The following is a 17,252-nucleotide window of genomic DNA, read 5'->3' on the forward strand; positions in this document are numbered from 1 at the left end:
TGGAGTCTATTGTGGTTAGTCTTGGGGTAGCAGAAACTACCTTTTCATTGTGAATAATCAACAATGTGTAAATTATAACGCATTACAACTAATTGTACTACCTTTCAACACTATTGCAGTACTACAGATTACATTACAACAATGTGAATAATCAACTGTATTTTCTTGATTTATCTTTTCACAGATGATCGTGGGACCGACTGTATGGGACCGCTAAAGTGACGGATCCATCTTTTTACAGAAAAGATTATAGCACAATTACAACTAACGCTATGTTTACTTCACACAGCGGATGAAAAAAGGAAAGGAATCCTTAGATAAAATAAATCCAGAGAAAGGAAATCTCGCCGCAGGGACCCTAAACGAACGGTGGAAAAGTATTCCGCCGCAGGAGGAGAGGAAGAAGCTGTGAAGAAGCTGCGCGGAGAAGCTGAAGCTTCCTGCGGCGCGCAGCAAGCGCGATCCGGCGCCCTCCTCGTCCTCGCTTCTTGCCGACTAGAACTCCTATTCAGCCTCTAGGGCCGCCCTCCGTCCTCTCCTCCTTCGAAGCATTTCACGGCGGAGATCACGCCCGATTTGGGAGAACGAAGAAAAAGAAGATTGGGGAGGAAAAAACAGTGAGAAGGAAGAAGAAGGAGGAAGAACGAAGAAGTAGAAGTTTGGGGAGGAAAAAGCAGTGAGAAGATTGGGGAGGAAAAAACAGTGAGAAAGAAGAAGAAGGAAGAACGAAGAAGAAGATTGAGGAGGAAAAAGCAGTGAGAAGAAAGGAGAAGGAGGAAGAACGAAGAAGAAGAAGTTTGGGGAGGAAAAAGGGAGGAAAAGCAGTGAGAAGGAAGAAGAGGAAGAAGGAAGAACGAAGAAGAAGAAGATTGGGGAGGAAAACGAAGAAGAAGAAGAAGATTGGGAGGAGAAGAAACCGCAGGTGTGGCAGAAGCGGAGAAGTGAGAAGGAAGAAGAGGAAGAAGGAAGAACGAAGAAGAAGAATCGGGTGGGTTTTGCGAGCGGAGAGAATTTTTATTTTTATTTTTTCGTCCGTCCGTCGCGTTCCGTCCGATTTCGGAGGGACAGATTTTTGGGAGAAAACGATCTGCTGATGGATAAAGTTTTCATTTTTTCTTAAAAAGTTATAAAAGTAAACGATGGATGAATACATATAAAGGAAAGTTTTCCATTGATATACTTTCCGCCCTCCCAAGTAAATAGGGCATAATTGTACAATATCATTGTAGTAGCTACAATTAATACACCATTATTATAGTATATAACTGTTAGAATCAACAACGTCACCGTAAAATTGATTTTGCTGATGAAAAAATTAGTCAAAAGAAAAGGAAAAAGTATTTTTTTTCTTTTTTAAGTACAAGTTCATCATAATTTTCTCCTTTCGAGGAAGGCAACAAGGCATGAATAATTATCTTTGATAATATTTTTATGCTTGTTGTTGATAAACATCAAAGCGTTGCTTCCACAAACATTCTTCATCATGATTGCATGAGCATGTCATCAACTTTATCCAAGAACTTTTTTTTGCCAAATAATTAATAGTAGGCCAAACCTTTTTGATTGTTAAAATGCTAATATCAAATATTTGATTGGAAGTTAAGATGAGTCGATCTTGTTGGAAATGGAGAAATGTTTTTAGAAGTAAATAAAAATATGAGAAGAATATATTGGAATTATCCTCATCAATAAACTCTTAACCAATCATCTCTTCTAGCTGAACTTTACTTCCGTGTGTTATGTTTTACGAAGATGGTATCGAAAGCAGTACGAAGTATTTAGCCCAGATTGATCCTCACCAATTATCGCACGAGATCTTAATGACCCCACCAGTCCCTCCGACGAAAAAACAGGTACGCGGTTGGGTGGCTTATTCAGATGCTAATAAATCAGTGTCTGGTGAAATTACTTTAATGCTCCTCTCTGTCGCAGCGCCGCGCATTCTTCGCCATTCTCCACCCGAACCCTAATCCCAACTCCCCTCTCCTCTCCGTTGCCCGGATCTCCGTCGTCGCACGTACGCCCCCTTGCTTGAAGATTTTCAAGCGTAGATCGATCGATTTTCGTTCCTTAGTATCGGTTTGTTTCGTGAATCATCCATGCGTTGGTCTATTTTTGTAGGTTTTCGCGCACTCGAGCTACGCCTGATTTATAGGTCGTGGATTTCAGGTGGTCAATCCTGGCGGAAGCTAACGTCGGGTGATGGCGGATCCGCGCCGTTTCCGCCGCCACCACTGTTGCCTGTCTGGAATCAGCTTTGAGTCAGCGAGATCGCACTCCAAGGTCGGTGACGAGGTCTTGATACTACGGTTTGGGATCGGGAGGGACGAATTGGACGCTGCGGAAGTATGCTGACCGTGCTCCGGGTTCATCTTCCGTCCGAGATCCCCGTCGTAGGTTGCGAAATCACGCCCTATGTCCTATTGCGCCGGCCGGATGGCTCCATCTCGAATGATGACGTACCCGAGTCTGCCCCGCTCAATGGATACTGCATGAGATATAGGTGGTGAGTGGCCATTTTGTTTGCTTTCTTTAAATCATCCACCACTTGGTGTCCATTTATTGTTATTTTTTTTGTTCGAGTTTGATCCAAGTCATAAAACAATCTTTTGAGTCTGTCTTTTCACGTGAATCATGACATTTTGGTTCCTGAATTGCACACTCGTTTCTTAATTACTAGTTATTGTGACACATTTGTGATTATGATAAATCATTTTTCTGTAGGATTTTATCATGTTTTGTTTTATCTGCATGTTTCTCAGAAGATGAAGTATTTCCTAGTTGGATACCTAGGGCTAGTAATTGACTCTAGATATTTGAATCAGATGTTTTTGTGACAAAATTAGTCAGGCTGCAAAAGTACTGCAATGAAATTTTAGCACATTTGTATCAAAGATGCTTCAAATTTGGTACAATCTGTCTTCTTTTTTTTTCTTTCTTATTGCCTTTACTTATGAATGAAATGCTTAAATGAGTATTTTTGGTGTGATTTTGAATGTTGTTTCCAATATGATTTCTTCTCATACTTTTTTGAAACTTCTATTTTATGAATCTTTGAGAAGGTACTTTTTGTGCTTCTAATTTGTTACTCAAAGTATCCTTTAAATTTTCTTTTTGAAATGCACTAGCTCTTTATTTTTTGAGCTAACAAGGGGAAAACCCCATTTTTATTTTTCCTATTGAAGTCTCACTTCCTGAAATATAGGAACTGAATGATTGTTTCTTTCACAAGAAAATGTCTCAATATTTTGCTCTCAAATTCACTATTATGTATACATGTTGAATTCTAAAGGATAATACATAGAGTAATTGTTTCTCTTTATTTGTTGTTATGCTTTATCTCTCAGTATCTTTGTTGAGTTAGGATGTGATCTTTATTCTAGTAATGGTTTTTTTTTTTTGTTAATTCGGGGCTCTCTCGATCCATTTTCTGCTAAATCCTTGCATATCATCATATCTGTAATAGTGAAACTTTGGACATTTTCTCAATTTTACCTATGACACAAATGATCAAAGGTCGATTTAGTCATATTTCATTATCCAAGGCCCAAAATATTGCACATTTCTTTTATGTTTTAAGTAAATTTTCCTTTCACTTTGTGCAATACATAAAATACATTTGTTAATTTGGGCTTCTAATTTGTCGATCTGTACAAACTATTCTTTGTCCTCTCTTCTTTTTTTCCAAATTACCTTTTCCCCTTATGTAACTAATTCTTGTTGCAGGTACAGAAATTTAGGTGATCAGAAGGTTGCCATATGCAGTGTACATCCAACTGAGCCTGCAACTCTACAATGCTTGGTTTGTCTAAAGGAGAAGGTGCCTATTACCAAAAGTTATCATTGTAGTCCCAGGTGCTTCTCTGATGCTTGGCAGCATCATCGTGCATTGCATGAACGGGCTAAAAAAACACAAACTGAAAATGGAGCTGAAGAGGAAGAGGTGTTTGGACGTCTAAATGGTAGTGGATCTGGTAATTTTGCTTCTGGTTTATCTGGTGTTACATCAAATTCTGGTTCATTGTCTGTGTATCCTACAACTGTTGCTGACAAAAATGGAGAAGCATGGTCTGAAGTTAGTCTTTCTAGGACATACACACCCACAGCTGAAGATATTAACCATGTTCTTAAGTTTGAATGCGTTGTGATCGATGCGGAGACAAGATCAAATATTGGAAATGTCAATACCGTTTCGACATCACGAGTAATTCCAGCCCCTTCACCTACTCCACGTCGAATGATTCCTGTGAATGGAGATCTATTGGGGCAATTAGATCTAGATGGACGGACATCTTCTGGGACATTTTCTGTTCTCTCATACAACATTCTCTCTGATGTGTGTGCCACAAATGAGGCATACAGCTACTGCCCAACATGGGCTCTCTCATGGCCCTACCGGAGGCAAAATTTGTTACGGGAAATTATTGGTTACCATGCTGATATTATTTGTCTCCAAGAGGTACATATTTCAAATTGGCTTTCTTCGTTAGGTTAGAGAGAAATGCTAATCTTTGCAAAACTTGATGATATTTTCATATATTCTGGGTTCATCTAGCTATTGTTTTTGTTGTGGTTTGTATCAATGGACTATTCAGTATACAGTAATAAAAACTTGTCCTTTGCATGTCTTAGATTATATAGTCAAAATTTTGTTCTTAAACCCTCTTTCACCGCTAGGATTCTTGCAATGCTATTACTATGTTAGGATATTTGCTGCTTTCGTGCTTTTTTGGATTGATCAATGTTTAAATGTGTGTGGTGTATTGATCCCTTAATTTAGTTTGAGATGTAGATCATGGTATAAGTATTTTGTAGGTCCAAAACGACCATTTTGAAGAATTTTTTGCCCCAGAACTTGACAAACACGGATATCAAGCACTTTACAAGAAAAAAACCTCAGAGGTATGCTTTCACATTGATTTTTTTTCAAAAAATTTCCATGTTCTTTCTTTAGTACCGTTTTTAACACTACCTTTGATCCAGGTGTATAGCGGCAATCCAGACATTGTTGATGGTTGTGCTACATTTTTCCGCAGGGATAGGTTTTCACACGTCAAAAAATATGAGGTAGCAACAACTTTCACTATTCATCTTTAGTTGATCCGGTCTAATGCAAAAATCTGTATCCAGGTTGAGTTCAACAAGGCCGCACAATCTTTGACAGATGTTGCAATTCAAGCTGGTCAGAAGAAAGTTGCTTTAAGCCGTCTTATAAAGGTTGCCAGTTAGCTCTTTATCCATTGTTTGTTTGATTTCTATTATCTAATCCTTGTAGATCTTTATTTCTATTTGTAGGATAACATTGCTTTGATTGTGGTCCTGGAAGCAAAATTTAGTAACTATGGCACTGATAATCCTGTAAAAAGGCAGCTAATTTGCGTTGTGAGTTTTCTTGTTCTTTGGATCTCTCTAAAGCAGCGCACATAAAATGCATTGCGTTTCTTTCTACTGATGAATATGTTTTACCTGAACTTTGTGGGAAAATTTAATTTTTTTGTGACCATGCCTAGACTTGCCTATCAATCTTTGTTTCTTTCCATTGAAGTTTTACCTTGATTTTCTGCTTGTTAATTCCAATCTAGAGGTGATTTGTTTAATTGGTTCACTGGTTTTTTGCTTTTCAATGGCTTGAAAAAGTTGTCTCCATTAAGTCTTGGCCTAGCTGTTTCCACATGTTTGTTTGTTGCAATCACGAATGTGATATATGCTTTCTTGTAATCTCTTGACATATAAGCTTCTGGATATTTTTTTAATCATTCTTTGTCATCCTTGCAGGCAAACACCCATGTAAATGTCCATCATGAGCACAAGGATGTTAAACTGTGGCAGGTTTCCTTCTGTCCTGCTAACTTTTGTTGGATCATTGTTGCATCTCTTGAGCTATTGAAAAACAATGCTAAGTATTATTGTGTTGATCTATTCTCAGGTACATACCCTCTTAAAGGGTCTGGAGAAAATTGCTGTCAGTGCGGATATTCCTATGCTGGTCTGTGGAGATTTTAACTCTGTACCGGGGAGGTTTGCACCTTTCCTGTTTCCTTAGTTCTTCATTTGTACGAGTAGAACAATAAGCAATAATTTTTGAAAGCAGCGCTCCTCATGCCTTACTGGCGAGTGGAAAAATTGAGCATTTGCATCCAGACTTGGCCGTGGATCCCTTGGGGATTTTGCACCCTACACACAAGATAACTCATCAACTACCATTGGTATATTTTTTTATTGCATCTTGTGAATGTTTAGATTTTTTATTGTTATTTTAACATGTGTAGTTCATTTGATAGGTTAGTGCATACTCATCATTTGCAAGAATGGCAGGAGTAAACCTTGGATTAGATCAACAGAGGAGGAGAGTGGATGCAACAACACATGAACCTCTGTTTACAAATTGTACCAGGGATTTTGTTGGCACTGTTGATTACATATTTTACACTGGTATTCATCTTTTCCCAGATATTGGATCTAGGAAGTCAATCCTCGGTTTGTTCAGACCTCTTATTTTGGTACCTTTTCTTTAATTTAATTTAATTTTTCTTTTTAGCGGACTCTTTGTCAGTGGAATCCCTGTTGGAGCTATTGGATGAGGAAAACCTACGCAAGAACACTGCTATTCCTTCTCCTGAATGGTCATCGGATCATATAGCATTGCTAGCAGAATTTAGGTGCACGCCTAGAATTAGACGTTAAAACAAGTAGTAAGTATACTTGCTATGTTTTACCATATCGATTACCAATAGTTAATTACTTGTGTTCTTTGCATTTATACTGAAATCAACTAGGGTATTATCTCCCTAAAATTAATAGATAGCCTTTAGAGATGGTCCTCTCCCCCCCCTGTTACTTTGGTCTTTCTTATTTATCATTAATGTTCTGTTTTTAGATACAGTATTAGAAGTATCAAACTATCAAATTGTATTGCTGACTGCACGTTCATCTTGTACCTTTTGTTGCAACGTAATACTTTTTAATTTGAAATTGCTTAACTTTCCCCCCCCCCTGTAGAATACAATTGATATTGGACTTTGAACTAGTCATAAATTTGCAATCACATTTCTAGTCTTAACTTCTTTTCGTTGCAATTCAGGTTGTTTGGTTTCATTTGTTGTCTGTTGTGTTAAACAAAAGAGATGGTAAATCAAGAAGCCTGTCACCTGGTAATTTTCCAAAGGAGGTAGATATTTATTTCCACGGGTCATTACGGATATGTACCATGGTGTGCTCATCTATATCAATTACATGTACCATTGTACTGTTTGATAGCTAATTCCACAAATATGTTCCATTTTGTTGAACTCCTTTTCAACAGGATTCAGCCATACTGACGAAAACCACGGATTTAGGAAATTCAAAATACAAGTTCATGGCTATCACGTGTTAGTTTTGAACACCAATACGCTTCTATTATAGTAGCCTTGCTCATTTGGCTTGACCATTTTGTGCACGTCTTTTCGCTTCTATTATAGTTTGGTCCAGTCTTGCTCTCTAAAAAGATATACTGACACTTGCATTTCGTAGTTTGTAGTGTGCGTACTGTGATAAGTTTATAGGCACTATTCTTGAAAACGCATCGGTCGATTCAGTTTTTTTTTAATGATCCAATTATGTTGGTTTGGTGTTTGGCTCCTGGATTGACTGGCGTAGCCGATTGCTTTGGTCTTATTTTAAAGTTACTGGTTGGCTGAAAAGAGTCGATTCACGTTGATAATTCTACCGTTTCGATTGTCACTAGTGAAGGTTCCATGATACAAAGTACATGGTTTGTTAATTTATTAATCTGTATCTCATGTACACCAGGGTCGTGTATAGTTTAAAAATTGAACGTAATAGAATTGGAAAAGTTTTGGATCACAAATTAGTATGGTTGAATCATTAGGGAATTTGATTGAATTGGATTTGGAAATGATTAAATCTGGACAACTTGACTGTTGATCACTTCTGATTAACTATTAATGTTACATTAATTCTAAATGTGTTTAATTTACTAAAACTAAATAAATATAGATGAAAAAAAGAATGCACAAATTTTAAATCACGTGCCTAGTTGTTAAACTCCTAACAGAAACTGAGCCGAGCCTGGTGCTTGTAGAGTTCATTAGATATCTTATTTATAAATATCAATTTTAATAATGCTAATTTTTATCTTTTTGATTTTCCAAAAATAAAAATAATATTTAAAATTGGGGATTTGATCAAGTTTTGTATGTTTGTATTTTTTTTTAATTCTAATATTTATTAAACTATTTTGTATGATTTTAAATAACTGGGCAAACGGGCTCAGGACCACTTTAACAGGGGCACAGTGTTTCCTATGTCTTTTTGAGCCAAGCGAATCAAATGAACTATGCAAATTAGTTAGATTGTCAACTAGTCAAGTAGGATGGATAGTTTGAGCTAGTCAAGCCAAATTGGTCAAAAAGATAGTAAACTAAGTATGCTCAACATGTTGAGTAGATCAGTCAAGTCGTGCTTCGACTGAATTGAGTGTCTTATAGACGATTCAAATTGAAATCAAATCAACCATGTATTCTTTGGTTGAGAGAAAGAATTAGACAAACAGAAGGTTAAATCATATATTGAAACTTTAACTTCTACTAGTTATAGAATTTTTTATTTTTCACAACCAAATAAAAAAAATAAAATATGTTATTCTCTTTTTTTCTTTCGTTCAATTATAATTCATTCTTAATCTCATTTAATTTTACCCCATTTACATAACCCACCCTAAGGCCTCTTATTTGTTGATGTTACCTTCGGTAATTGATTGGTGGGGCTTTATCAATTGGAGTCACTTTAATTAACTATTTCGTGACATGGTCTTGATTTAAAAAATCTACCATCCCAAGGATTTATCATTTTTTTATTTAAAAAACATAACAGTTAAATAATAATAAAAATCTATAATAATTCTATACTAATTTTTCAATAATATACTCATCTGGATATTTTTGCATCTAAACAAATATAAGCATTAGATATTACAAGCCCACAAAAATATAAAAAATTATCATTTTCTCATATGTGGAAAAAAAATGCCGAAACATTCAAAATAAAAAGGCAATTTTGTAATTTGATGATAAAAAAAAAGCCCTCTCTAGATATACCGAAAAGAAGAAAAAAAGAACAATTACACCTGAGATATCTCAGCGCACGCGTTCCCGTGTAAAACTAGGGTTTCTGGTTCCTTTTCCATTCTATCAATTCCTTGACGACGTCTGCTTCCATCTATCTAGGTATTATTCTCAATTGAGCGATTTCTTGCGTTCTCTCTTCTTCTCTTACCAATGCTTGTTCTTTCTTCGATTGCTGCTGCTTTTCTAAATTATCGCGTGCATTCGGCGGAGAGAAATTGATCTTGATTTTTTTTTTGGGGGTGCAAGGGTTCGATCGAGGGTTCTGGATCAAGAGTTGCGTCGATCTGATAATTTTCTTGATTTGGGCGGTATAGATCGGGATTTGCTTCCTGAATTATGCGAACATCATGGGCTGATGCAGTTGCGAACGCCGAAAGCTCGGCGGCCGTGACTAGTGCCTCCCCTAACAACGTTGCCATCGGTGGTGCTGCTCCCTCGCGCGGTGGTCGCGCTGCCTACGTTCCTCCTCATCTTCGCAACCGTCAGCAGTCTTCTGAGTCCTCTGCCGCCCCAGCAGCACCGGCACCATCTATTGCTGACGGTCCTTCAGGCATCAGGCAACCTCCTTCCTTTGTTGCCTCAGATGCTGGCGGAAGCCGCCGGAGTGGTGGTCCTATTCGTGACTCGGTTCGCCCTAGCCCTAGTGGCGCGAGAGGTGGAAGTGGCGGCTGGAACTCGAGAGGTGCTGGGTGGGACCGCAGGGAGCGTGAGGCAAACCCTTTTGCAAACGATGATGATACCGCTGAGGCTGCATTCAATAGCCAGGAGAATTCAGGGATCAATTTTGATGCTTATGAAGACATCCCAATTGAGACCAGCGGTGAGAATGTGCCCCTGCCAGTGAACACATTTGCTGAAATTGATTTAGGAGATGCACTTAATGAGAACATCAGGCGATGCAAGTATGTGAAGCCAACCCCTGTCCAACGCCATGCAATACCTATTTCGCTTGCAGGACGGGACCTCATGGCCTGCGCTCAGACAGGATCGGGAAAGACAGCGGCCTTCTGCTTTCCTATCATTAGTGCAATCCTGAGGGGATCCCCAGGACCAAGGCAAAGAGGATCAAGGACTGCTTTCCCGTTGGCTTTGATTTTGTCCCCTACCCGTGAGCTATCTGTTCAAGTATGTCATCTGATTTTTAATGGGCTTTTACCTTGTTTGATGGGTCTCTTAACTTCAATTTTTGTCTCCACAGATACATGAGGAGGCCAGGAAATTTGCTTTCCAGACTGGTTTAAGGGTAGTTGTTGCCTATGGCGGAGCTCCTATTCATCAACAGGTAATTCTTCCATTTATTTTGATAACACTTCCTTCGGTAACTTGAGGTTGAATGTAGCTTGTTTCACCGACCTAGCCAAAGGATAAACTACATTAATTATACCTCTATATTGCTTCACTGTGGGAAAAGAAAACTATCCTCTGATGACACATTACGTGAGAGGTTCAAAAATTCATGCCTTACCATATTAGCATACATATAATTGTGTTTGCTAACAACAATAGATATGAGAAAATAGACCCCATTCTTGACGCCTGTTTATACTACAGTATAAGATTATAATAAAAATAATAAAACGGGGTTCTCGAAGATACTAAACAATTAGGTCTCTTTGTTTAAGTGACACTGTAATTTCAGCATTTCCATTAGATCCCTGACCTTGTAATTCCAAGGTTCCAAACATGGGACTTTTCCTATCTAGTAGTCAAATTGGACAATACTAAGTCAGTGAAGAGATTGCAGGCCATTGCAGTCAAAATTGTCCAATATGTAAATTTTAGTTTAGATAAAAATCATGTGTTCAAAACAAAAAAAAAACAAGATGAAGAAAACTACGTAACTAAAAATGAAGAAAAATACTGAAAGAGTCAATATATAAGAAATTGCAGATCCATGTGTTGATCTGCATTGGTCGCAACTGCTAAAAGCTTTTTCATTCCTTGGCGAAGAGAAATATATGATTTAATAGATGGACTTTGTTACTGAATATTGTGGTAAAAATATTTTTGTTGTGGCTTCTTTTCTTTAGATCTAGGCTAGTTTCTATTTTATAATTCATTACAACCTCCATTTACAAAGCATTTGCAGTATGTAAATATGTAATGCTTATTTGAAGATTCAAAATAGTTGTAAAACTTGAAACTATTATCACCATGTCCCTGTGGTCTCTAAATTCTGATATCTAGGCATTACTTTTCTTTGTGTTCTGATAGGCCAAACAGCTATGCATTCTGACCTTTACTGACTAAATTTTCTCCCTCTTTGTTAGACTTTCATTCATTCAAAGTCATTAGTTAATGCCTCAATGTTCGATTTCAAAGTTGATACAAATCAATGATTCCACATTAAAGTAGTGTTCTAAATGGTGTTTGAGGAGGCCACCTAGGCAGGAGGCGGACCTCAACCGCACTGCATTTGTGAAAGGCGGTGGTTTAGGCAGCGGTCAAAGTCAACTTAGGTTTAAAAACCTTTACGGCGCGTTAGTGATTTCAAAACAACTCAACTCCTTCCGTCACCTTCAGCTTGAACCGTTGCTATTGCTCGTCGCTGCTGTCGTCACAAACCAAAAACCTAACTCTTAGTTTCGGCGTTTCAACTTTGGACGTGTCGCCGAACCGTAGCAACGTGTCCCAGCACGTCGTCGAGCTCGGGTGATGAATTTGAGCCCGTCGTTGGGCTCGGGCGATGCTTCCGGGCTCGTCATTGGGCTCGTCATCGGGCTCAGGCAATGAATCTGAACTCGCCACCGGGCCTAGATGAAGGTTTGGGACTCGTCGCCGAGCTCAAGCGATGCGTCCGAACGTGTTGCCATGGTTTGGCGATGGGTTCGAAGCTGAAGAAACATCGAAGCCAAAACGGTGAACACAGTTTTTTTAACTTAGGATTTAATTGAAACTTTACATTAATAATTTTAATCAACTCCTAATTATGATTGAGATAATTTAAATAGATTATTAAAGCCTAATAAAATTATCCTATTAATTATATATATATATATATATATTTGTTTATTTAAAAATTTATTTTAAAAAATATTTAGATTAAGTTTTTTATTTTTAGACTTTTAATTAATATATTTTATAATAAGTTTTTTTAAATTTTTTATCTTTTATTTAATTATTGATGACTATTATAATATTATGTAAAAAAATAGTAAAAAAAATTCAATTGCCTTGGTGGATGAGGCACCGCATAGGCGGTAAGCGGTCATTGACCGCCCCACCATCACCCACCGCCATTTACAACACTACATTAAAGAATATATTTAACTGTAATATTCATATTAGAGTTACAGGTACAATTCAGCCTGTATAAACAATGTAGCCTGATTCACACTTTGGTGAGTAGTTGTTGGAAACTATGTTACTTGGCCTCCAGTAAGAGTATTTGATATTGAGTGCAGATCTAGGTACGCACGAAAAATCTCGTTCCGACGCGGCACCGGCACCGGCACAGCGCCGGCACAATAAAGACCTCTTCTAATTTTACGCCTGGTTAGTGGGAGTGTCTGTAACTTGGAGTGTTGGTGTTGTGAATTTTAGGTGTTTGACACAAATATTGAGAGTGTAAATGGAGAGGTTGAGTATCAGAAATTAAAACAATTACAGATACCAGATATATCATTCTTCATGTTCTTTTATTTGTTGTTAGCTTCTGGTTCTGGATGAGAGATGCGGTTGATGTTCTCTTAAGATTAGTTGCACGAAACCTTTTGTTGAATCTTTTATGGCAAGCCTATGGTCAGGTGTATGAATTTCAGTTTAACATCTTTCAAATGAAATCCAAGTTTACTCTTTTTATCCAAGTGCGCTCTTAATTTTTCAATAATAAGTATAGACCATTTGCATGTTAATTGTATCCTTGTATTGTATTGTAAATGAGAAAACTGGCTCCCGGGGCATGGTTGAGTTGGTTACTGTGGGGCAGACTTGCTGAAGTGGGTAAGGGTCGAATCTTGGCAAAGCCGAGACAATGCCCTCCTCGTAGTGGCCAACTGCAGCTTCCCGATTTATCTCCTCACAGATAGTTATAAGATTGACCGTGTAGGGCCGCTGGGGTGGCGGATTCCACCTTTTGCTGAAGTAAATGAGAAAATTGTCTCTGGGGTTTATCAATTATAAAATTTGTACTTCGATTATGCCATCTGAGCTGTTTATTTGTAAATTTATACTTTGTTAAGTCAGTTACAAAATACCATCTGAGAAGGATGTTTATTTATATGAGAAATGATCCCATTATGATAGAAGTTGGTGCTTTTTCTGGCCAGACAAGGTCCATGGGCAATCTATCTTTAGACATTTGGTCGAAACATAGAAAGTAAGAGGTGAATAACATACCATGGTTCTTTTGAATCAGGAGTTTTCACAAGGTAAAATATGCTACTTTAATACTTTTAACATGAAACTTATCGACAGAAGAGGAAAGAAAAGAGTTTGAAAAATAAGCATACTCAGCAAAAAAGGGAAGGAGATAAAAGAGTTAAGATGGTGGTTGTCGCGTATTCAAAATTGGATGAAGAAAAAGAACATTCTGGATCTTTTAAGTGAATACTTCTATGGTGTCTTGTCATATCCCTTACAAATGTTGATTGTACTTATGGACTACTTGTCTAATTGGTGATGCCCAAAAGATTTAATTTTGAACTAGAGTGTGATTTTCTTGTGTGATGATGATTGTAGCTTTAAGTGCAGTCATAGCATCCATTTTTACAATAAAGGAAAAAAAATAAAATGTTGAGATATTGGACATAAACTCAATAAAAATCTTATATCTAACTTTCATTTCCTCCAATGTATATAAATATGGTGGAATAACATTCATGCGATTATTAACATTCATGCTATTCCTTAATGTCACTAAACTTTTTATATGATTTGTGTTTGCAGTTGCGAGACTTAGAAAGGGGCGTTGACATTCTTGTGGCAACTCCTGGTCGTCTGGTAGATTTGTTGGAGAGAGCCAGGGTTTCACTTCAACATATTAGATATTTGGCCCTAGATGAGGCTGATAGGATGCTGGATATGGGTTTTGAGCCACAAATTCGAAGAATTGTTGAGCAGACAGACATGCCTCCACGAGGTCAAAGGCAAACTATGTTATTCAGTGCCACATTCCCAAAGGAGATACAGGTTTTTCTCTTTCTATTAAATTAATCATTTTGGTCACTGAAATGTGGCAATTGAATCCTTAAAGTTGAAAAGTTTGTGGATCTTAAACATTCAGTTTTTGATCAAGCTGGAATGATCTTGAACTGTGGACCTGATTGCAATTGCAAGGCACTGTAAGATAAGATGACGGATCTGCATTAACAAGCCTATATTGGGTGATTAAATGATAACAATTGATAGGACAGTAGATGGCTGGGAACTCATGACTTGTGCTTTGGTAGCATCTTAGTATTTGACTGGCTTATCTCTTTTCTAAAATGTTAGCTGTTAAGGAAGATTTTTAATCATAAGTTTTTAGTGCAACAATTTCTGCTTCAGAATGTGACAATGTTGTTCATGTCTGTCTTTTCCTATATATAACAGGTGGACTACTGTTACCTTTTAAAAAAATAATCACTGAAGTTTAAATTCACATTGATGCTTATGAGACATGAAAATTGCATGTGGAGTATTATCAGTGTTGTAGAATATTTTTCATGATAGGAGTATTATTTTCATGGCACACATTTTCTGGAAAGTTGCTAACTTATTTCAGGAAAATCTTCATTATTTCTGTGTTCATTGATGTGGAGCTGGTTATCCTCACAGTGAGGTTAGTTTAAATAAAAAGAGATCGATGATTACTACAAAATATTAATAGTTTGGGTATCTCAAATTTTTTACAATCTAGCAGGTGGAATAAGCACTGTTTAATTATACTACGATGTCATATGCTAATAGCAATTATGGAAAAGCTAGCATTATGGAATTCCATTTCAAATCAAAATGATTGGAAAGTTGAGTGCAATCTATTATCTTGTGCAGCTCTACTATTATATGTTATTATCATTATTATCATTTTGTATAAGTATTATTGGTTACTTCAACTCAATTTAAATAGGTCGGCTACCTTGGATACTCAATTATCGGGTTCAAATACTTATTGCCATCCTATTTTCTTGTAGCTATATCTGTTTTTTCACATTGGTTGTCTTTAAGTCTCTTGTCTTCTTTCCATTTTTTATCTTCTTCAATTTGGATGCAATTAATTTGTATAATAAGTTTCCATTGATTTGAGTTGCAGAGAATGGCTTCTGATTTCCTTTATAACTATATCTTCCTTGCGGTTGGAAGAGTTGGTTCAAGTACCGATTTGATTGTTCAAAGAGTGGAATTTGTACTTGATTCGGACAAAAGAAGCTACCTTATGGATCTTCTTCATGCCCAAAGAGATACTGGTGCCCATGGAAAAGTAAGACTCAACCTATATTTCAATTTAACTTTGTTTTATTCTTCTTAAATTGCTGAGTTACGGGTTCGAGTCTCAGAACGGGGAGTTTTGTGGCAACGGTAAAGTTGTTGTTGTGTGACCTAGAGGTCATAGGTTTGAATTTTGAAAACAGTCTCTTGCAAAACAGGGTAAGACTACCTATAATAGACCCTTCTCCGAGACCTTATATTGACGAGAGCTTTGTATACCGGGCTGTCCTTTTTCTTCTTAAATTGTTGAGTTACTCTATATTTGTCTGTCATTGCTACTAGTTGTGAGAATATTTGCTAACTTTTTCCATTCTGCAGCATGCTCTAACATTGGTTTTTGTGGAGACAAAAAGAGGAGCCGATTCATTAGAACGCTGGTTGTGTATGAATGCATTTCCAGCAACCACAATTCATGGAGATAGGACTCAGCAGGTAGTTAAATCCACTTCTTGAATAATTAGATCATAGTTGTCTTTATTTTCCCTTCATTTCAAGTAGTTAATTTAGTGTTATGAAACTGATAATCTTTTGCTGATTTCTTCTTTTCTTGCAATTTATAAAATCAATTCTTGGTCTTTTTTTGTGTGTGTGGATGGTTCATTGATATAAGTAAAATACAAATTATGTAAATTGTATTAGATGAAATGAATCCAATGAAGTTCGTTCCTTAGAATTTTATTTGCCTTGTAATCAGCTGCATATAAACATGATGGTTAATGATTGTGTTCTGTTGAGATGGATATAGAAGAATTTATCATATTCCAAAACTGTTTCTGTGTTGGTTTCACAAGGTGCTTGATGTTAGTTTTATCTACTTTCAGGAGAGAGAAGCAGCTCTGCGATCTTTCAAGAGTGGTGCTACGCCTATTCTTGTTGCTACTGATGTTGCAGCACGTGGGTTGGACATTCCCCACGTAGCACATGTCATTAATTTTGACCTCCCCAACGATATTGATGACTATGTGCACCGCATTGGAAGGACAGGTAGGGCCGGGAAGTCAGGCCTTGCTACAGCATTCTTCAATGATAGTAATGCATCCATGGCAAGGTCTTTATCCGAGTTGATGCAAGAATCAAACCAAGAGGTGCCTAAATGGCTCTCTCACTATGCAGCAGCTCGTTCTTATGGCAGTGGCGGTGGTAGAAACCGGAGATCTGGTGGAGGTCGCTTTGGCGGCCGTGACTTTAGGAGAGATTCCTCATACAATAGAGGTGGTGGGGATTATTACAGTGGAGGTAATGGATACGGAGGGGGATCAGCTGGGGCACCTTCAGGATACGGAGGCGGCTACAGTGGTGCAGGAGCCATAAGTGCTTGGGACTAACAAGCATTTTCCATAGGTTAACTTCCCTCTCTTCTCTAGGAATATAATTTTTCTTTTCAGATTTTGTTGGATCTATTTAGGAGTAATTTTAGTGGCTGTGTTGTATTTTATCTTACAAATTGGATGGCTGGAAGACATGGGTCCTAATTGATGGTTTGATGGTGAATGTTTCTTGGCTGTTTCATTAACAAAAACTTGACTTGGGCTTTTGAATTTTCAGGTTCATCCTGTGAGTTTGTAAATTCTTAGAACCGTTAATAAATGCACAGTGAGATAATGTGTCAGGTAAATGTATTTTGTGAACGGTACCTTTTGCTTTCATCAGTTCTTTGTGCAATAATATACATTTGCACGGGGAATCATTTTTCTACAATATTATTAGTGAAAGGTG

At 37.4% G+C, this 17,252-nt stretch overlaps 2 protein-coding genes across 5 annotated transcripts; both read left to right on the forward strand.

Annotated features, from left to right (window-relative positions):
* Positions 1-1,929: 1,929 nt before the first annotated feature.
* LOC141824437 (carbon catabolite repressor protein 4 homolog 1-like) lies at positions 1,930-7,526 on the forward strand. 4 transcript variants are annotated; one of them, XR_012601435.1, is made up of 13 exons: positions 1,930-2,017; positions 2,122-2,506; positions 3,727-4,459; positions 4,816-5,067; positions 5,131-5,217; positions 5,296-5,382; positions 5,776-5,829; positions 5,927-6,018; positions 6,092-6,206; positions 6,282-6,432; positions 6,539-6,692; positions 7,082-7,168; positions 7,304-7,526. XR_012601435.1 is itself a non-coding variant. In XM_074711726.1 (13 exons), exons 2-12 carry the CDS (start codon positions 2,349-2,351, stop codon positions 6,682-6,684), a joined length of 1,794 nt encoding a protein of 597 aa, XP_074567827.1. In that variant the 5' UTR covers positions 1,930-2,017; positions 2,122-2,348; the 3' UTR covers positions 6,685-6,692; positions 7,082-7,289. The 4 variants fall into 4 exon arrangements, 3 of the variants coding, with proteins under 3 accessions (XP_074567827.1, XP_074567824.1, XP_074567826.1); XM_074711726.1 differs by lacking the exon at positions 7,304-7,526 and having other exon boundaries at positions 4,816-4,902; positions 4,984-5,067; positions 7,082-7,289; XM_074711723.1 differs by lacking the exon at positions 7,304-7,526 and having other exon boundaries at positions 7,082-7,289.
* A 1,615-nt stretch (positions 7,527-9,141) lies between these two features.
* Positions 9,142-17,074, forward strand: LOC141824371 (DEAD-box ATP-dependent RNA helicase 37-like). The gene is made up of 7 exons (XM_074711645.1): positions 9,142-9,227; positions 9,375-10,253; positions 10,327-10,410; positions 14,016-14,258; positions 15,361-15,528; positions 15,855-15,968; positions 16,358-17,074. The coding sequence occupies exons 2-7, from the start codon at positions 9,465-9,467 to the stop codon at positions 16,859-16,861; spliced, it is 1,902 nt and encodes a 633-aa protein (XP_074567746.1). The 5' UTR covers positions 9,142-9,227; positions 9,375-9,464; the 3' UTR covers positions 16,862-17,074.
* The last annotated feature ends 178 nt before the right edge of the window (positions 17,075-17,252 follow it).

Source organism: Curcuma longa, chromosome 3 (genome assembly GCF_044706935.1).
Source record: "Curcuma longa cultivar G26 ecotype Majalengka, Jawa Barat chromosome 3, ITB_CL_G26_1.1, whole genome shotgun sequence".
In the NCBI taxonomy this organism is placed as follows: domain Eukaryota; kingdom Viridiplantae; phylum Streptophyta; class Magnoliopsida; order Zingiberales; family Zingiberaceae; genus Curcuma; species Curcuma longa.

What these genes read in the sequence shown, in the direction of transcription:
- LOC141824437 (XM_074711723.1), top strand. Translation starts at nt 2,349, where the DNA reads ATGCTGACCGTGCTCCGGGTTCATCTTCCGTCCGAGATCCCCGTCGTA. An exon ending in TACTGCATGAGATATAGGTG is followed by an intron (nt 2,507 to 3,726) that starts GTGAGTGGCCAT and finishes TTCTTGTTGCAG; the next exon opens with GTACAGAAATTTAGGTGATC. An exon ending in AAAGGCAGCTAATTTGCGTT is followed by an intron (nt 5,383 to 5,775) that starts GTGAGTTTTCTT and finishes TCATCCTTGCAG; the next exon opens with GCAAACACCCATGTAAATGT.
- LOC141824371 (XM_074711645.1), top strand. Translation starts at nt 9,465, where the DNA reads ATGCGAACATCATGGGCTGATGCAGTTGCGAACGCCGAAAGCTCGGCG. An exon ending in GAGCTCCTATTCATCAACAG is followed by an intron (nt 10,411 to 14,015) that starts GTAATTCTTCCA and finishes TTGTGTTTGCAG; the next exon opens with TTGCGAGACTTAGAAAGGGG. An exon ending in ATGGAGATAGGACTCAGCAG is followed by an intron (nt 15,969 to 16,357) that starts GTAGTTAAATCC and finishes ATCTACTTTCAG; the next exon opens with GAGAGAGAAGCAGCTCTGCG.